Source organism: Procambarus clarkii, chromosome 45 (assembly GCF_040958095.1).
Source record: "Procambarus clarkii isolate CNS0578487 chromosome 45, FALCON_Pclarkii_2.0, whole genome shotgun sequence".
Lineage (NCBI taxonomy): Eukaryota > Metazoa > Arthropoda > Malacostraca > Decapoda > Cambaridae > Procambarus > Procambarus clarkii.
In genome coordinates this window covers 2147511-2164489 of record NC_091194.1, presented here as the reverse complement: position 1 = coordinate 2164489, position 16979 = coordinate 2147511, and the positions used below count along the sequence as shown (strand labels likewise).

Below are 16979 nucleotides of genomic sequence, written 5' to 3'. Positions count from 1 at the left end.
CAATTCAGCACTTGGCAATGTCTAGAGTTAAAACAAAACAAATTTCATCTGATCAAATTACTTGTGATTTTACGAAATTTATAAAATACCTGGAAAATCTGCAAGAATTCACCCGCCTGCAAGAGTGTCACACGGGGGGGAATTTTCTGCAGTTATTGACATATATATATTAGCATCTTTTGTTGCTGTCGGTGGGTATTGGAAGCAACAGGCTACTCTCGAAAAGAATACCTTTATAAAGTTTGCACTACAATAAATGCCAAGAACAAAACATTCAAGATCTTTATATATATAATGAATGGTTTTATGGATATTTTCACTGATGTTATAGGTTTATTATATTTATTTTCATGCTTTTATGTGTCACTGAGTTTGAAAAGTAAAGTGAGGCCCCCCCCCCCCCCCCCCAACACTGTAAATGCTAAAAAATAATTGAGTTAGCTTGGCATTTTTTGTTTGACCCCTTAAATGGCTAAGCTAATTAAAATTCCTACATTGTGGTACGCACGAAAAAAAATATATTCATAATTTATAAGGATCATTCACATGTGATGATATAAGCACAGGATGCAAATGAGGTAGTATATAGCAATTGAAACCATTTGAGGGTTAAGGCACAATTTAGAGAACACGTGTTGTAACAATTCGGTAATTGAGTGGGCTGATATTTTAACGGGACATTTTTGGACAAAAGAATAAAATATCTTGAGATAGATCAGAGGGAATATTAGTACTGGTGGCAAACCATATACTGTACTTCTTTGGGTATGGTAATTGATCGTCAATGATTTGAAGGGTCTGAGGCTTTGTTCATTTTTTTATTGTTAATGTTAACTTACTGGGGATATTCATTGATTTGAAATATTATGAAAGACATCATTCTTTCTGACTTTTTTGAGGAAAATGATCAGTCATTTCTTCCTAATCCATAGAAGAACCACCTGCCTTCAGGAAATACACTGTAACTCTGTTTTAGAAATGAAAGTTTAATGTGACTCAGAGGTTAGATAAATAAAGCCTAAAGAAAGATATATTTATTTATTTCAACTCTGGCCAGGTTATTATTAAAAGATGCTGAGCATCTTTTCAACTCTGGCAGGGTTAATCATACCAAGATGCTGGCATCATTTTGGTGGCAGCATCAGTAGTGGTGAATATGGCAAGCATTTATTACTAACAATGACAGTGGCAGCACTTATGTTTTGTGGGACTGTGGTCTGGTTCCATGGTCTTGTTTAGATAATTTCCGAGAAGTTTTGACTCGTTTAAGTTGGTCTTTGTTTAGTCCTATTATAAGAAATGTTGACTCCTGGTTAAGTACAGTATGTCCAAGTTTGTGGGGTGCTAGAGGAAGCAAGTAGTTGTAGTTAATAGTGGCGATTGGATTAATAGCATAAAGGACCATGTGGATGAATCTTACCAGTATGTGAAAGCACTCTGGGTCACAAGCATCGTGCATTAACATAGTAGGGGTAATGATAGTGATAATAGTTGGTTAGTACTAGTAGTTGTAGTGGTGTACTCACAGTATACAGTGGCAGTATTTCTTGTCCTTCCATCTGCTCAATGTTTAAAAGAACGAGAGACATTGGAGCTTGCAAGTGCTTTGATGATCTATTATACTGTTTTTGAATTATGTATTCACTCTTTTTTTTTTGTCTTTGAATTATATTTTTGAGTATATTTTAACTTGAATTCTGAACACTATAGCTTGTTTAAGGTACTGTACCCATAATAGCAGTTGCATTTTAAGGAAACCGTTCAATTTAAGCACTAGTTAAATAATAATTTTATTTAAACAACCCAAAAATATTTGACATGCATGCGATATGGCATAGTTTAAAATTGTCTTGGTGTGTATATTATACAGTATTTCTGATCTTCGTGATTTAGAGCTTGCTGTAATGAAGACAAGTGTCTTGCTTCTTTACCACACATTAATTTGTTTAAATTATGGTTGGGGCTACCACGTGAGTTTCATCAAAATAGTTCATTATTTTTCATAGTTCATTATTTTTCATAAAACTTATTTCCAATCTTGAAGTTTTGTATAGATTTTACCCAGCTGTAAACTGAACCTTGAAACCTTTTCTTAATAACAGATTCTCCAATTATTTTATTTTTAATATATATATATATATATATATATATATATATATATATATATATATATATATATATATATATATATATATATATATATATATATATATATATATATATATATATATATGTCGTACCTAATAGCCAGAACGCACTTCTCAGCCTACTATGCAAGGCCCGATTTGCCTAATAAGCCAAGTTTTCCTGAATTAATATATTTTCTCAAATTTTTTTTTTATGAAATGATAAAGCTACTCATTTCATTATGTATGACATCAATTTTTTTTTATTGAAGTTAAAATTAACATAGATATATGACCTAACCAACCCTACCTAACCTAACCTAACCTATCTTTATAGGTTAGGTTAGGTTAGGTAGCCGAAAAAGTTAGGTTAGGTTAGGTAGGTTAGGTAGTCGAAAAGACATTAATTCATGAAAACTTGGCTTATTGGGCAAATCGGGCCTTGCATAGTAGGCTGAGAAGTGCGTTCTGGCTACTAGGTACGACATATATATATATATATATATATATATATATATATATTATATTTTTTTTTACTTTTGTGATCATAGCAGTCATTGACTTTTATGCTTGTGCCCTGGCTAGGGTAGGGAGTCGGATACAAACAATATCGAATAGGAGACCGATTCCTCTCACATTCCCAAGTCCACTGAAGATGAATACTACAACACTTCTGCCACCCTCTATTTTAGTTTCTGAGCTGTCCATGAGTTGACTAACCAATAGGAAGGTTGAGATGTCGTATCTTTATTGCCTCACAGCTTGTGTAGGTTGTAATTAAAACCTTTGTTTGCCTACCTACCCCTAGATGATGATGTATATACAGTATAATAATTACTTGGTGTTCAAGCTGGTTATAGGGGAACTAAGCTGTTTTATATATACATACTGGAATTTGAAAGAAATGTTAACATTCTTCAAGCAATTATTTGACCAAAAATTATGCTTGATTAATGGCTTTGCTTTTGGTATAGGCTTGTACCTTTACATTAGAAATGTTGATAACCAAAGAGGAACAGTCTCTGCTTTGTCTCAAGAACATTTGACTGTTAAAAAAAATATTCATCTTTTTCCTCTTCTCATTATTGAAATGCAGCAGGTGATGTTAATAACTAGGGACATTTGTCCTGACCTATGTGATGAAAATATGAAAACAGTTTTGAGACATTATATCATTGTGTAGAAGGTAATACAAAAGTTGAGACATTTCAGTACATATTGTGTAGAAGGTAAATACAATGTGGAGACATTTTTAGACATACTGGACTGTATTGCGTTGAGGGTTATATGAAGTGGAGACGTTTCTGTCACATCATATTCAAGGCAATTCAGTGAGCATGTGGTAGTTTATGGCTATGGCTATCCACATTACTTACTAGAATGCAAAGAGTCCTTTTTGAGATAGAAATTATAGATTTTGTATAAAAAAAATGAAAAGCAGTAGCTATATAGTGGTATATAGCAGTGCACAAAAAACATCTATTATGCACCCAACAGTGAGATGGAGATTATAATGCGTGTTATTGATAGCTTATACTGTATTTCAGCGAAACTTTGTAGCATATACTTATTGCACATTGGAGCAGACTGTACATAGTGTTACACTTCAACTATACTGAATCTTCCTCCTGAATTGTTGCTTTATGTTAAAATTCTCAATGTAAATTTATTCATTTATAATAGATAGCAGAAGATTTTATGGCATATGATAATTGGATGATGTACTTCACATTTGAATTCTCTTAAAATGATAATGTCAATATTGTGCAGTTATGATAATCATGAGTAAAAATATTACTTAATTTTTTAAATGTTTCTATATTACTGGAATAAGGCTGGTAAAGTTTAAAGAATAAACAGGTGTTGAGTGTAATATTGTTTCTTTAACAGTGTAATAATTGACAAAGGTTTTATGACTGTTACTTATGACCATGGCTTTTCTCCTGCCCCCGAAATAAGGAAGTGCGGAAACTGTCTGTGGCTAAGTCACATATTGGCTACACCCAATTAACTAGTGATCAAATAATGTAATGATGCTGTGCTCCCTGTTGTCTGGATTGCATTGTCCTTCTTACTGCTATGTACGTATTTGTGACATATCCTGATTTTCAGGAGGATCCTAAGTTTTGCTTTCTTAATATTCCCTGGGGATCATTTGCCCCTCGATACTGTACTTTGCTCTGAAAATCCAATACCTTTGTCGCTCACCTCATGTCGTTTTGGTCTCTTGCTGACATGTTGAATGGTCCTTAGCATCTATTGTGTATCCTGTGACACAGATGGTGCTACATAGTCTTCCCTGCTTGGTGCCGTTTTTTGATAAATACTAAACTTAGTGGCAAAGAGATAGATCTACACCGCACTGTTCCACTAACAGTTGCATATATTTTGCCTTCGAAATATTCGTTTGAGTAATGGTCATCCATAAATTCCTCTGTGAATTTGACCTTTCTCTCGTCTTGTCTCGTTGCTCTCTCATCGACATCTTGAGTGAAAAGTAGGAACTGTTGAATATTGTGACAGATGGTGCTGTCTTAATAATACAAATAATAATTGATTTACAAGAAGGTACAATGGGTTGGTAAGATTACATAAAATTCGCATTTGTAATTTCTTGCAAAGCCACTAACACCGATTAGCGTTTCGGGCAGAAAATCTTGCCATTGGATAGGACAGGCTAAATGTTCAATATTGTTTCGGAATATATTATACTGCTGATTATTTGAAAGGTGAAGTTTTAAGCTGCAGTGTACCTCGAGGTCTATTAAATCTCAATCCAAATATTATTAACCAATTATAATTACAAAATGTAAATTATATCAATTTGTAAAATAAGCATAATATAAAATATATGTTGACCAGACCACACACTAGAAGGTGAAGGGACGATGACGTTTCGGTCCGTCCTGGACCACTCAATCGACTTGAGAATAGGACGGACCGAAACGTCGTCGTCCCTTCACCTTCTAGTGTGATCTGGTCAACATACTTTAGCCACGTTATTGTGACTCATCGCCTGCCTATAAAATATATAATTTAATTTTTAGTCCAAAAAATTAAAACAGGAAATTATATTTACAGTTGAATAATAAATTTTTCTGTAATTATACTTTGCGTCATGTCCAGCGTACGTGATGCAAATAGGTCTCTAAAACTAACTCTACACAAACTAGTAGTAAAATCATCATTTGACGGTCTACCATTTAAATACCAAAACACGATTGCATTACTAATGTGTATACTCGTATGTATAATTGCAAAAACACTTGGATCAGTTATGCATAACTATTCACATAGAAAAACTACTTGAGTGTTTTTATGTGTCAATACATTTTCAATGTACTCGAAAATGTGTAAATACACATTTTGCTTTCCTATATGGATACTTGTGTGTATATTTTATGTATTATGTATGGCATGTAAAGGAAACAAGTTGAACAGTGCAAGAGTACTTTTATTTTTGGCATACATCAAACTAGTTTTTTGTGAAAAAAACTATGAACAAAAAAATTATGAAGAACTAAAGAGGATCAAAGATATGTTTTGACAAACAAGCCTGAGTTTCAAAAGCAATATGTTGACAGGGATAAACTATATAAAGGAACTGAAGCTTTTGAGCCACTAATAGGGCTCAAAGGAATTGAGCCTAATTGGGCTCAAAGGAATTGAGTCTAATTGGGCTCAAAGTCAGACACATCCAAACTAAATTCCTGTTAGTAAGGGGAAGACATGTTTTCCAACAACTAGCTGAATTTAAATTGTATCTTATTCTTCCATACTAATGATACACTTATACAAATTTTGTGAATATGTATTTCAGTACCTTGACATTTATAGTTATATGTAACAAGTGGGGAAAACTAATGAGTAAGTGTGCTTTTGGCTTTCATGGTGGGTTTGATACCTTTGGCACTATCTCGAGATGATAGTATTTGGTACTATCATCTGGTACTTCTTCACCGTTCAGAGCCACACCTGGCGATAGTCATCGAGGCTTGGTGCCTTCTTTTGATAGTTACTTCTGGTTTGGATGTAAATACAGATGACTCTGGGTCTTGGACGAACATCACCAAGTGACAAGGTCACTCATGTGAGTACAGTTATACAGCACCTGACACCCCAGTCTTGCGATTTGCCAAACGTTTAATAATTGCCTAACGATTTGCTTAACGTTTAACGGTGTGTGTTAAACATGTGGAGAGGTTATCACAAACTACTACTACAACAACACTACCCTTGTAATTGTCAATATACCTATGCTTAAACTAATGTCTATAATTTATACTAGACTTGATGCTATAAATTTTGTTAAGTTAATAGGAGTAACATCGACCAGACAATGAATGGATGATAGCCGTTGACCGCCGACTCCTTACAGATTATTCTGAAACATGCAAATATATATATTAGCACTGACCACAAGCATAATAAAACCATGTAACCCCCCCTCCCCCCACAGTATATAAAATTAGACGATTTTTGCACAGTCAAAATATAAAAGGTTGGAAAGTTAGTTACATGTCGTTCCTAGCCTTTTAAGGGGCTGCGCAACAAGGTGTTGTCTTGTTTTTATCTTGTTGTCTTGTTGTTGTTTTTATCTTTTCTGTTTACCAGTTTAATTGTGAGTCGAGAACGAACCCGACTGTACTACCGGGACCCTTAATTTTGCCGCTGATTTGGTAATTAGGTACCTTGAGTAGACCACTGTTGACGTTGTCCAGGGTGGCGGTAGGGTTGGTCAGTCTGCACCTGGCTGTGGTGATTACGGTAGAGGTCGAGAACGCTGGCCGTGTTGGAGGCCGAGAACGCTGGCCCGTGTTGGAGGCCGAGAACGCTGGCCCGTGTTGGAGGCCGAGAACGCTGGCCCGTGTTGGAGGCCGAGAACGCTGGCCGTGTTGGAGGCCGAGAACGCTGGCCCGTGTTGGAGGCCGAGAACGCTGGCCCGTGTTGGAGGCCGAGAACGCTGGCCCGTGTTGGAAGCCGAGAACGCTGGCCCGTGTTGGAGGCCGAGAACGCTGGCCCGTGTTGGAGGTCGAGAACGCTGGCCGTGTTGGAGGCCGAGAACGCTGGCCGTGTTGGAGGCCGAGAACGCTGGCCCGTGTTGGAGGCCGAGAACGCTGGTCCGTGTTGGAGGCCGAGAACGCTGGCCCGTGTTGGAGGCCGAGAACGCTGGCCCGTGTTGGAGGCCGAGAACGCTGGCCGTGTTGGAGGCCGAGAACGCTGGCCCGTGTTGGAGGCCGAGAACGCTGGCCCGTGTTGGAGGCCGAGAACGCTGGCCGCGTTGGAGACCAAGAACACTAGCCGTGTTGGAGGCAACATTCCCGCTCAAGCTGCCATGTTAGCAGGTATGTCTTGAATGTTAGTTTGTTCCTTGTAAGGAGGACGTGATGTATTTTGATTCTCAGTTCTTATAGGTCTAGGGGACCACACGTTCGTGCGTCTGTGTTTGTACTCACAGACCACACGTTCGTGCGTCTGTGTACTCACCTAGTTGTGCTTGCAGGGGGTTGAGCGTTGGCTGTTTGGTCCCGCCTCTCAACCGGGGTACATGTGGACTTGTGTGTTTCGGGTTCTTGTCAGGTTTATTATGAATGAAATTTCACATACACCTATATATAAGTAACGCAAAAATATAAAAAGAGAGTTGATTATGTGTTGCTATTTACAAATATTCTAGAGATTTCATCCTTACCTTCACACGGTCCATCGTAGAGGCGAGTGAGACTCATGCTGAAGCAGCGAGCATTCTCCAGCATGCATGTATTGTAGTAGGTCTTCTTGTCACTGCCGCACACAGGCTCCTTCACCTTGGGGCAGTACTGTGGGCAGTACGCTGCCGTGGACAACACCAACATTGCAAGCAATAAGTCACAATAACATGGCTGTAACATATTACCCTGTCTATATATCTACTTATAAATGGGAATGTCTATCAGCCCGAGGTTGGAGGACAGACGCCTCGATCAGTTTATCTCGGTAAATACTGTTGGATACGGGCACAACATGACTGGGACGTGTTGGGGCGGGATTCACGTTAAACAAAACGGCGCCACGTGAGACTGGGCCAAAGTGTTACCCTCACGAATTTAAAGCTAGTAGGCGGGGCATGAAGAGCTAGACCTCACTTCCCCGTAGACCCTAATAGGCAAGTACTAATAGGTATGGCTAAACTTGTACACAAGCGAGTCTGGTCTAAGACCTGGGAAACGAATGCAAGTCTTCGCTATTCTTTTAAAGAAGTCCATTTAATATTCTTTTAATACTATTATTTATATGTAATAATATAATAATAATATTTAGGACGTGTGTGACGTCATATTATTCTTACCAGTACAGATTCTAAACCTTTAGATCGAACTTAACTGAAAAGGTTTATACTGAACACCCAGAGTGAGTTAGGTCACTTGTTTCTCTATCCATAGTTTTAAATATAGATATGACTAAAATTGGGTCGAAGGTTGTTAGACCAACCAGTTGATAACTAAGGAAAGGGACGGAGTTGGAGTTAATTACACCCCCGTACCACCAAACATACACACACACACCAGAAAGGGTTGGCAGCCTGTTCAATAACCTCACAGAGACACAATGATCGCAAACGCTGAACAAAAAAAATGCTCACATACAGAACGCAAAATGCTCGCATACACTGAACAAATGCTCGAAGCTACTGCACAAATATACTCGCGCGTGCATACATGCTTATACTGGACGAGTGACTGTTGACCAATACTCACAGCGGCATGGTCCACGATGCCTCAGTGTCAGTGTTGGATACTTGCACTGGTCGACCTGGAATGCACACAGACTGAAGTATGTCTTGCGGTTGCTGCCACACACCACCTCCTTGGTCGTCCGGCCACACTGACGATCACACTCTCTCTTATGCTCTGAACATAATTAAATATTAGTTTATAAATGTTAATTAAAGTTAAGGTCCATAAATATTAATAAATGTTAACATCTCTTATTTTCTGAATACAACACAATTTTATGTTAGTTCACAAATGTTATTAACATTTATGAACCTTAAAATTTATTAAGTGTTAAGGTCCATAAATGTTAAGGTCCATAAATGTTAATAATAAATAAGATTGTGAATTGTTGCGAAATATTGCAGTCAGCTCATCATCAAATGGGTCAGAATGTTGAAGATTATAGTGGCAGCAAAGAAACGGCTTACTTACGCCAGTATTCAACTCACCACATTCCCCATAACTGACAATATTCCGGCGTGGTGGGTAGCAGTTACTTTCGCTCAACAAGCAGGAGCTGTTAAAGGTTACTCCGTAGTTAGTGCAGACGGGGTTGTATTCGTCGGGATCACAATGTCTTAGGATGCAGTTCCATACTGAAATAACGACAAATATTTCATTTGTTGTCTATATTTTTTTGTTGTTGTTGTCTATAGGTGACCTCACTTCTGTTTTTGTTAACATAACAGTATTTTTATTAAGCAATCACTCTCGAATACTCATTGTATTAACTCGCCACACATTCGTTATATCAACCTACCACACTCTCCCTCTGATGCGAAAGAGATACTGGGGTCTAGACATCCTGCCTGGTCAAGTTCGCAGCGATTTGCGTAGGTCAGGCGGTCACTCCCACACACCGGTTCTATCACCGTGGGGTCACACGGCTTCTCGGGGCACGTGGGAGCTGAAATGCGATGGGTATTATAGTGAGCTTTGGTGCGCAAGTGGTCAGGGAGGTGGTGGGGGTGGCTGTGTGGTGGCGGGGGGTGGCTGTGTGGTAGAGGAAGGGTGGCGACAGTACCGAGAGAAATGTCTCACACAATTCACGTGTTCTTAAAATTTGTGAAATGAACGTGCTTTCATGCAGTACTTTCTGCATCAGGTGGACATCGTATATATATATGAACCAGACGAAGCCTCCTTCAGATGCGAGCCTTCCCCAACGGATCCGTCTTTGGGGTTATAATGAGTAGTACTGACTTTCTCCCTGCATATGGTCGGGGGGGCCATAACTGGCCCAATTTTCCCTACGTGGGGTCAAGGGTCATGAGTGGGTTTAAAAGGAAATTTGCATCGCCTCCAGTAATATAAAACTGTAAACCTTGGCTTCCATCACCCTTTTGTAAACAAACTTCAAATTACAACAACAAAAATAAAAAATAGTAAAATAATAATCCAGAAGAATAATATCAAGAAATTCATATTTAGAAGAGAGAGGCTAATAACAACGGGGTTGTGGTTGGTTGACAGGATGGTTGTGAGTGGAGGGCAGGATGGTTGTGGATGTAAGGTACGAAAAGTTGTTGGAGGGGGAGACTCACCTGGGTCACCTACTCATCTGACTCACCTGATTCGCCTGACTCGCCTACTGTCCGCAAAGTGGCAGTAGGTGAGGAGAGAGCCTGACCCACTAGCACAAGCAGGAAGAACACCTCTGGCAGCATCTTCACTCGCCTCATAACCTGTACCCAAGAGTTATAATGTAATACAACAGTTATGTAATATGCTATCTATAACTTAAGCTTGTAAAAACAATTTGATCACCTACTGTGGTTTCAGTCCTCAGCAATAAATAACATCACGTGGATTACTACGAAAGAGATTATGCCCATCTAAGACACTGGAAATATGTGAAGTATAATAAACCCCACATTGAGTTAGAAAGCACTTTTTGACAAATATAAATACTGGCCTTAAAAAGTTCTACCACTTTGCCCCTGTAGGATAAAGTAAACTTGAGAGTTGTAAGGTCTTAATCCCTTGTTTCATAGTCAGTTCACTGGAGACAGTTAAGAAAGTCCCAGCTGTGACTGGGTATAAGTGACAGGATGAACAACCCAGCGGAGTTTTTTCCTATTCGGGAGTATCGTACATGCTGTTATGGCGGTGTGTTCACTCACAGGATGGTTGACGCTGCCCAATACTATCACTCTAGCGGTATGTTCACTCACAGGGTGAATGTCACTGTCCAATAAACTTGCCCTCCTGGCCAAACATAAAACAAACACTATATGTCCTGTATACCAACACCCTTGCCCTGTCAAAGTCAGTGAGACGAAAATATGTAAGTAGTATGTGCTCTTCAGCATTGTAATTTGCATCTTAAAAACACATTCTGTGATTGAGTAATAAATAACTAGCTGCGATATACAATATGCTGTTTAACAACTCTAAAACCCTGTAGGACAGACGGAATATATATATATATATATATGCTGGGCTAACATTGTTTAAATTTAGACAATCTATAGTAGAAAATTTGTTATAAACTTTGCACGAAGTTATACTAATTCGGAATTATTCTAGTTATGCCAAGTAAATATCACTATCGATGACATGTAATTATTATTATTATTATTATTGGTACAGGAAGGACATACCAGACACATAACAGGGTCATCGTACATTTTGATTTAAATCTTTTATTATGCAGCCTGTAACCCTCCCCGTGGGTGGTGGTGGTGTAAAAAGCATAGAGGCACATTTGGTTACAGGAGCTGAACACCAAATTTATTTAGCTAAGCATGCTACAGACTTGAAAAGCTAGTTACAAAGTTTAATATGCATGTATTAAACTTTGTAACTAATAAAATTATATTATATATATATATATATATATATATATATATATATATATATATGTGTATATATATTATGTGTATATATATATATTATATATATATATATATATATATATATATATATATATATATATATATATATATATATATATATATATAATTATATATATATATATTATAAATAGTTTGTTATGGCATAATGGGTTCAATAACAGGACCACAACAATCTTAAATAAGCACTCTAACCACCAATAATTAAATAGTTATACCTCTATTAACCTACCACACACTCGCTAGACAGTACATAACATTACCATTAGAAATGTTTATACAAATATCAGAGCTAACTAACACTGACCTGTCTCGCTGTGTGGGCAGAGGGCAGAGAACAGTTTACTAGTAGATCATCTCGGACCCGCACCTCGATTTCTCCTCCTTGGAAAAACCAATACACGCATCGCAGCCAGCAGCACGATGCCTTCAATTTTAAAGCATTCCACATCATCCATGCTGAGTTTACTAGTAGGATTTATGTGTTTAAAATATGTGAAAATCACATGCTATTTATTAAGCCCTAACCTCTTAAGAGTTGTGTATTCGGGTAGTTATTCCCCGACATCTATGAGAATTGCGAACAAATTGTTTGAAATATAATCAAGAATAATTGATGTGAAAATCAGGACAAGAACCTTCCTTTGAGGTTGTGTGTGTGTGTGTGTGTGTATGACAGTTTTATCTGTACGTCAAGTTAATTTCGAATACATTAGGATCCTGTGAAGAGGCATGAACGTTACATTGGTCACATCTACAACAGGATACATGATGTTAATGAATTCTTAATTAATAAAACGAAAATTTGTAATAATAATAAAATATACACACGATCATGAAACTCGTTTTGGAAACAGGTTGCCAATATAGCCTGTTGACCAGACCACACACTAGAAGGTGAAGGGACGACGACGTTTCGGTCCGTCCTGGACCATTCTCAAATCGATCTTGAGAATGGTCCAGGACGGACTGAAACGTTGTCGTCCCTTCACCTTCTAGTGTGTGGTCTGGTCAACTTACTTTAGCCACGTTATTGTGACTCATCGCCTACATATAGCCTGTTTATACCAGAGTTGATTTTAGGTACCAGCAACTCTGGGAATTACCCGAATTAAATCGCTTAGCTGAGAGGTGTTTCGAACCAATTCTTGAACTAATTGTGCTGTAAAAACTACTGATGTATACATTAAACTGAGTAACTAGCTTATCAAGATTGTTATTTGATTAGCTAAATGAATTTTAGAGGCCAGTTCCTGAAGCCATTGTGTGCCTCTGTAATCAATTCGACACCACCTTCAGAATGGTTATGGGGGTCCACTACCGCCCATGAGAAGGGTATGGGGTCGTATACTGCCAACGGGATGGATATGAAGTCCACTACAGCTCATAAGATGTTACGTGGTTAAGGCTTTTAGCTTAAACTATTTTGATTTAAAGCTGTCTATGTGTTCAGAGTTTTCTATGGCCCAGGAGCATGTTTGGGATTGAAGTATTGTTGCTGGTTGAATAGTAGGCTATTGTAGTGGCCTGAATAACCTTCTAGAAGTTGATAGGCCTTCAACCCAATAATAAACCAAACCACCTTTCACTTAATGTATACTAATACATGCAAGTGAATATTCACAGAGTTCACACTGAAAATAAGTGAATCAGTGCGTGCTGGTTGGTCAGTAAACTAATGAGGTAGCCATAATAACCGTCCCCTGTTGATTGACATTAGGAGCAACACCCAGCCAACTCTATGGCTCCCAAATATCCTCGTTTTCTATGCATCATTAGGTTAATAAGTAGGTTGCATGGATTTGTAAGTTTCTGGTTATAGATTATGTTAGGATTTAGTATTTTGTACGTTGCAGCAAATCCAGAGAAGGGGCGGGGTATGATCGCCTGACGTACGACAGATGAAAGTTGTCCCAAATGTATGTTTGCTAGATGTTCAGTTAACGGTATAAAACGTACACTAAATAATATAATTGTGAGCCATACGTCTGCCTCATTATGGTCGCCAGACTTATATCTAAAGCCACATCAGATTACTGACCAATCGACAAGCAAACTTAACCTACATAAACATTTCAGAACTAATACATGATTAAACAATATAAGATCATGATTTCAAAAGTTGATTCTTTCGAAACAAATTGATATACCCAATGACATATGACGCCTTGTCAAGGGTTACTCAGGATAAGACAAACATGGAAAGCCTCTGGTAGTGTGTGAACGGATGTTACGATCTTACTCCACGCCTGTAGTATAGATAAGAACACCTGAAAGTTTACGAAGTCCCAAAAACCCAGGATGTTTATAAATTTACGTACTTGAAGATCATTTAGTTTGCTGTCGTTAATCCATTTAACATTCGAAGTGCTATTGGTTACATCATGAGTAGTTGATTATTGCCCCCTCTCTATTTTGTTTTCAGTTTCATTTAATTGGCCGAGCGCATCTGAATTTCGTCCTCTCAACCTATTACGTCTCATTTGGTAAGTGACGGCCCCCTACGTACAAATTTCAAAATACTATGAAAAGTAGCGGGTCACAAAAAATCCATGTTTTCTATGCATCGGTTGGTTAGGTTAGGTTTGTTGTTTGGGTTTGTGGTTTCTAGTTGGGGTAGAACTTTCTATTTCGTACGTTGTGGCAAATCAAGAGAACGGGTTGTTTTGTGATGCCATGCAGGAGCTTAAGATCATCTTTCCAAGGATTGAACTTCGTTATTGGATAAATATTGCGAGTATGATTTTCTAAGACCAGCCGACATCTCAATGCAATTAAAACCTTTGAGTTGCCCCTATGAATTGTTGAGTTTACGAAGATGTTGGATGAATTAATTTTAGGAATAGACACTGCCAAAGGCATAGAAGCACACTGTTGCAGTATGCACAATCGACTTTCGGTTCAGGACGGACCGAAACGTCGTCGTCCCTTCACTTTCTAGTGTGTGGTCTGGTCAACATACTTCAGCCACGTTATTGTGACTCATCGCCTGCGCATAGAAGCATACCTTGAAGGAGAAATATCAGTAAATTGAAAATGAGTCCTGCACAACAGCTCTTGCATGATTGGGGGACGAGTGTCAGGGAAATCACAGAGTGGTAGGGTATTCCTCAAGATGCTTGATGTAAAAGTAATACAAACAGGGTATTGTTATCATACTCGAAGAGTGGACACAACTCAAATTTTACGAGCAGGATTCATGACAAAATAAAATACAAATGCCTGACGACGATGTACAGAAACACTAAGATGGGAGCATATTTTATCATGATATAAAGATCTGATTAAACTATTATACCGTATAGATCAAACGTTATCCGCAAATCTGATTTCAACTAAGTGTTTTCTAGCAAGACCCATTGGAGTAGAGATAAAAGAAAAAGATATTCAATTTTGTATATCGGGAGCCTTATGACTCAAGCTTGAGATCAAGTTAAACTATTAGGCCAAATCTTCCCTACGAATTCAATACAAAATCTCATAGAGATGGAGCCACATCTCAATCGCCCCCAGATATGAGAATTAGTATCTAAACCAGTGTTTCTCAGGGACCCAGATCCCAGGTTTCCTCAGAGTACATTTTTCCATAGTTTGGCGTTCCTCCTCTGATGAATAGGAGCCCGTGCTCCTCATGCCATGGTCTATTCATGCCCGTGCCACCCAAGAGGTTGCACGGGCATGAATAGCCGGTAAGTTCCTCCTCTGTTTGTCATTCCTCCCCTGGCTTAAATCCCTATGCTTCGCTATTAAATATTTTCCCGGGAATCAAAGTGCCTCCTCTTTGAGAATTACTGATCTAGACAAAGGCGAATGGGGGGGTTGCAAGAAGTAAGGATGTCAGGATAAATTGGACGTGAAAGTGAGGCTTATGATACTAGTAAAGAAATAAGGTTACAGATACAAGGTTTCGATAACAAACTAGTAATGAGTTTGAGTTTGTATTATTAGAATATGCCAAAAATATTGCTTTAGTGAGAATTAAATATTACTGAAATTCTAATTGCTGTAAAAATATAGAATTGAGATCAGTCGTTGGAGAATCAGATTGCAAAGAGTGAGATTCAGTGAGAGCTGCAGGATGAACACCACGACTGTAGCATGAGTACCGCAGCTGAAGTACCAGGGATCCCGTTCTCGCACTTGCTTATAGTCGATATCATGCTTATGAATAAGTGCATATGTGACATACCAATTTATTGTGAATATTTGAGTTTACCTTGAAAAGCTGAATAGAAAACCACAACCTAACCTAACCTTCTTAGTATTTTAATTAAAATTAAGATATTACAATTAATACTGAACCTATACCTATATTGATATTACAGTTTTATCAAAATAATAACCGAAATATGAATTAATAGAAGATTGAAGAAACAATAAAAGTATGAGGATCCCAACATTGAATTTGTGAATAGTAATGACAAATGAAGGTAAATATCAGGAGAAAGCGCCAAGCCATTACGATTATATACCATTTGAAAGGGATCGGGAAGAGGATTTGGGATGGGATAGGGGGGGGGGAATGGTGTCCAACCACTTGGACGGTCAGGGATTAAACGCCGACCTGCATAAAGCGAGACCATTGCTCTACCGTCCGGCCAAAGTGGTTACAAGTTTGAGGATCACAACTGAAGTATGAGGAAACTGCAATATGGAGTTAGCAGCATAAGAATGTACAGCATTAAGTACGCTGTGAAGATCTTGGATGAATAACAAAAAAAGGACAAGACGACGAGACAGAGCCCTGAGTAACGCCACTGATAGCAGAGACGGATGTTATGTTTCAGGCTCCTCCATCTGGCTATTACTACAGCACGGCTCATCCGGCCACAGTCCCTCTTTGATGTTCACAATAGCGTGAACATTTTTGTTATGAATATTTACATATATGTAATGGTGTATATTTACACAAGTGGGTACAAAAGCAGCCGACTACTGACTCCTGTTGGTAGGTTGAGAGTTTTCTCATCCCATAGTTTATGGTAAGCCTTTTACACATGTACGAATGACGCACAGTGTATAACTCGTTGGAAAGTATTCAGTTTTAATGGTTCACAAACCAAATCGAGATGAAACATTCAATTTATATTTGTTAATATTAAAGGGTAGTTATTAAATATGGGTTGGTTAAAAATTCCTCCATTGTCAAATCACATTTATTAATAAAATTAATAATAATAAGGAGAAAATTGCTAAATTGCGTCAAAATCTTTATAGCAAAATTGGAATGTCATTCAAGAACT

At 38.1% G+C, this 16979-nt stretch overlaps 1 protein-coding gene across 2 annotated transcripts; it reads right to left on the bottom strand.

The window, feature by feature from the left end:
• Nucleotides 1-5562: 5562 nt before the first annotated feature.
• Nucleotides 5563-12202, bottom strand: LOC123769931 (serine protease inhibitor dipetalogastin). Of its 2 annotated transcripts, none has more exons than XM_045761391.2 (7): nucleotides 12044-12202; nucleotides 10452-10566; nucleotides 9642-9788; nucleotides 9331-9477; nucleotides 8864-9016; nucleotides 7819-7959; nucleotides 5563-6510 (listed from the first exon to the last, which is right to left on the bottom strand). In XM_045761391.2, the coding sequence occupies exons 1-7, from the start codon at nucleotides 12188-12190 to the stop codon at nucleotides 6506-6508; spliced, it is 855 nt and encodes a 284-aa protein (XP_045617347.2). In that variant the 5' UTR covers nucleotides 12191-12202; the 3' UTR covers nucleotides 5563-6505. The 2 variants fall into 2 exon arrangements, with proteins under 2 accessions (XP_045617347.2, XP_045617348.2); XM_045761392.2 differs by having other exon boundaries at nucleotides 10461-10566.
• Between the last annotated feature and the right edge of the window lie 4777 nt (nucleotides 12203-16979).

What these genes read in the sequence shown, in the direction of transcription:
- LOC123769931 (XM_045761391.2), bottom strand. Translation starts at nt 12,190, where the DNA reads ATGATGTGGAATGCTTTAAAATTGAAGGCATCGTGCTGCTGGCTGCGA. An exon ending in AGGCGAGTCAGGCGAATCAG is followed by an intron (nt 9,789 to 10,451) that starts GTGAGTCAGATG and finishes ATCGCATTTCAG; the next exon opens with CTCCCACGTGCCCCGAGAAG. An exon ending in CGCATCAGAGGGAGAGTGTG is followed by an intron (nt 9,478 to 9,641) that starts GTAGGTTGATAT and finishes TCGTTATTTCAG; the next exon opens with TATGGAACTGCATCCTAAGA.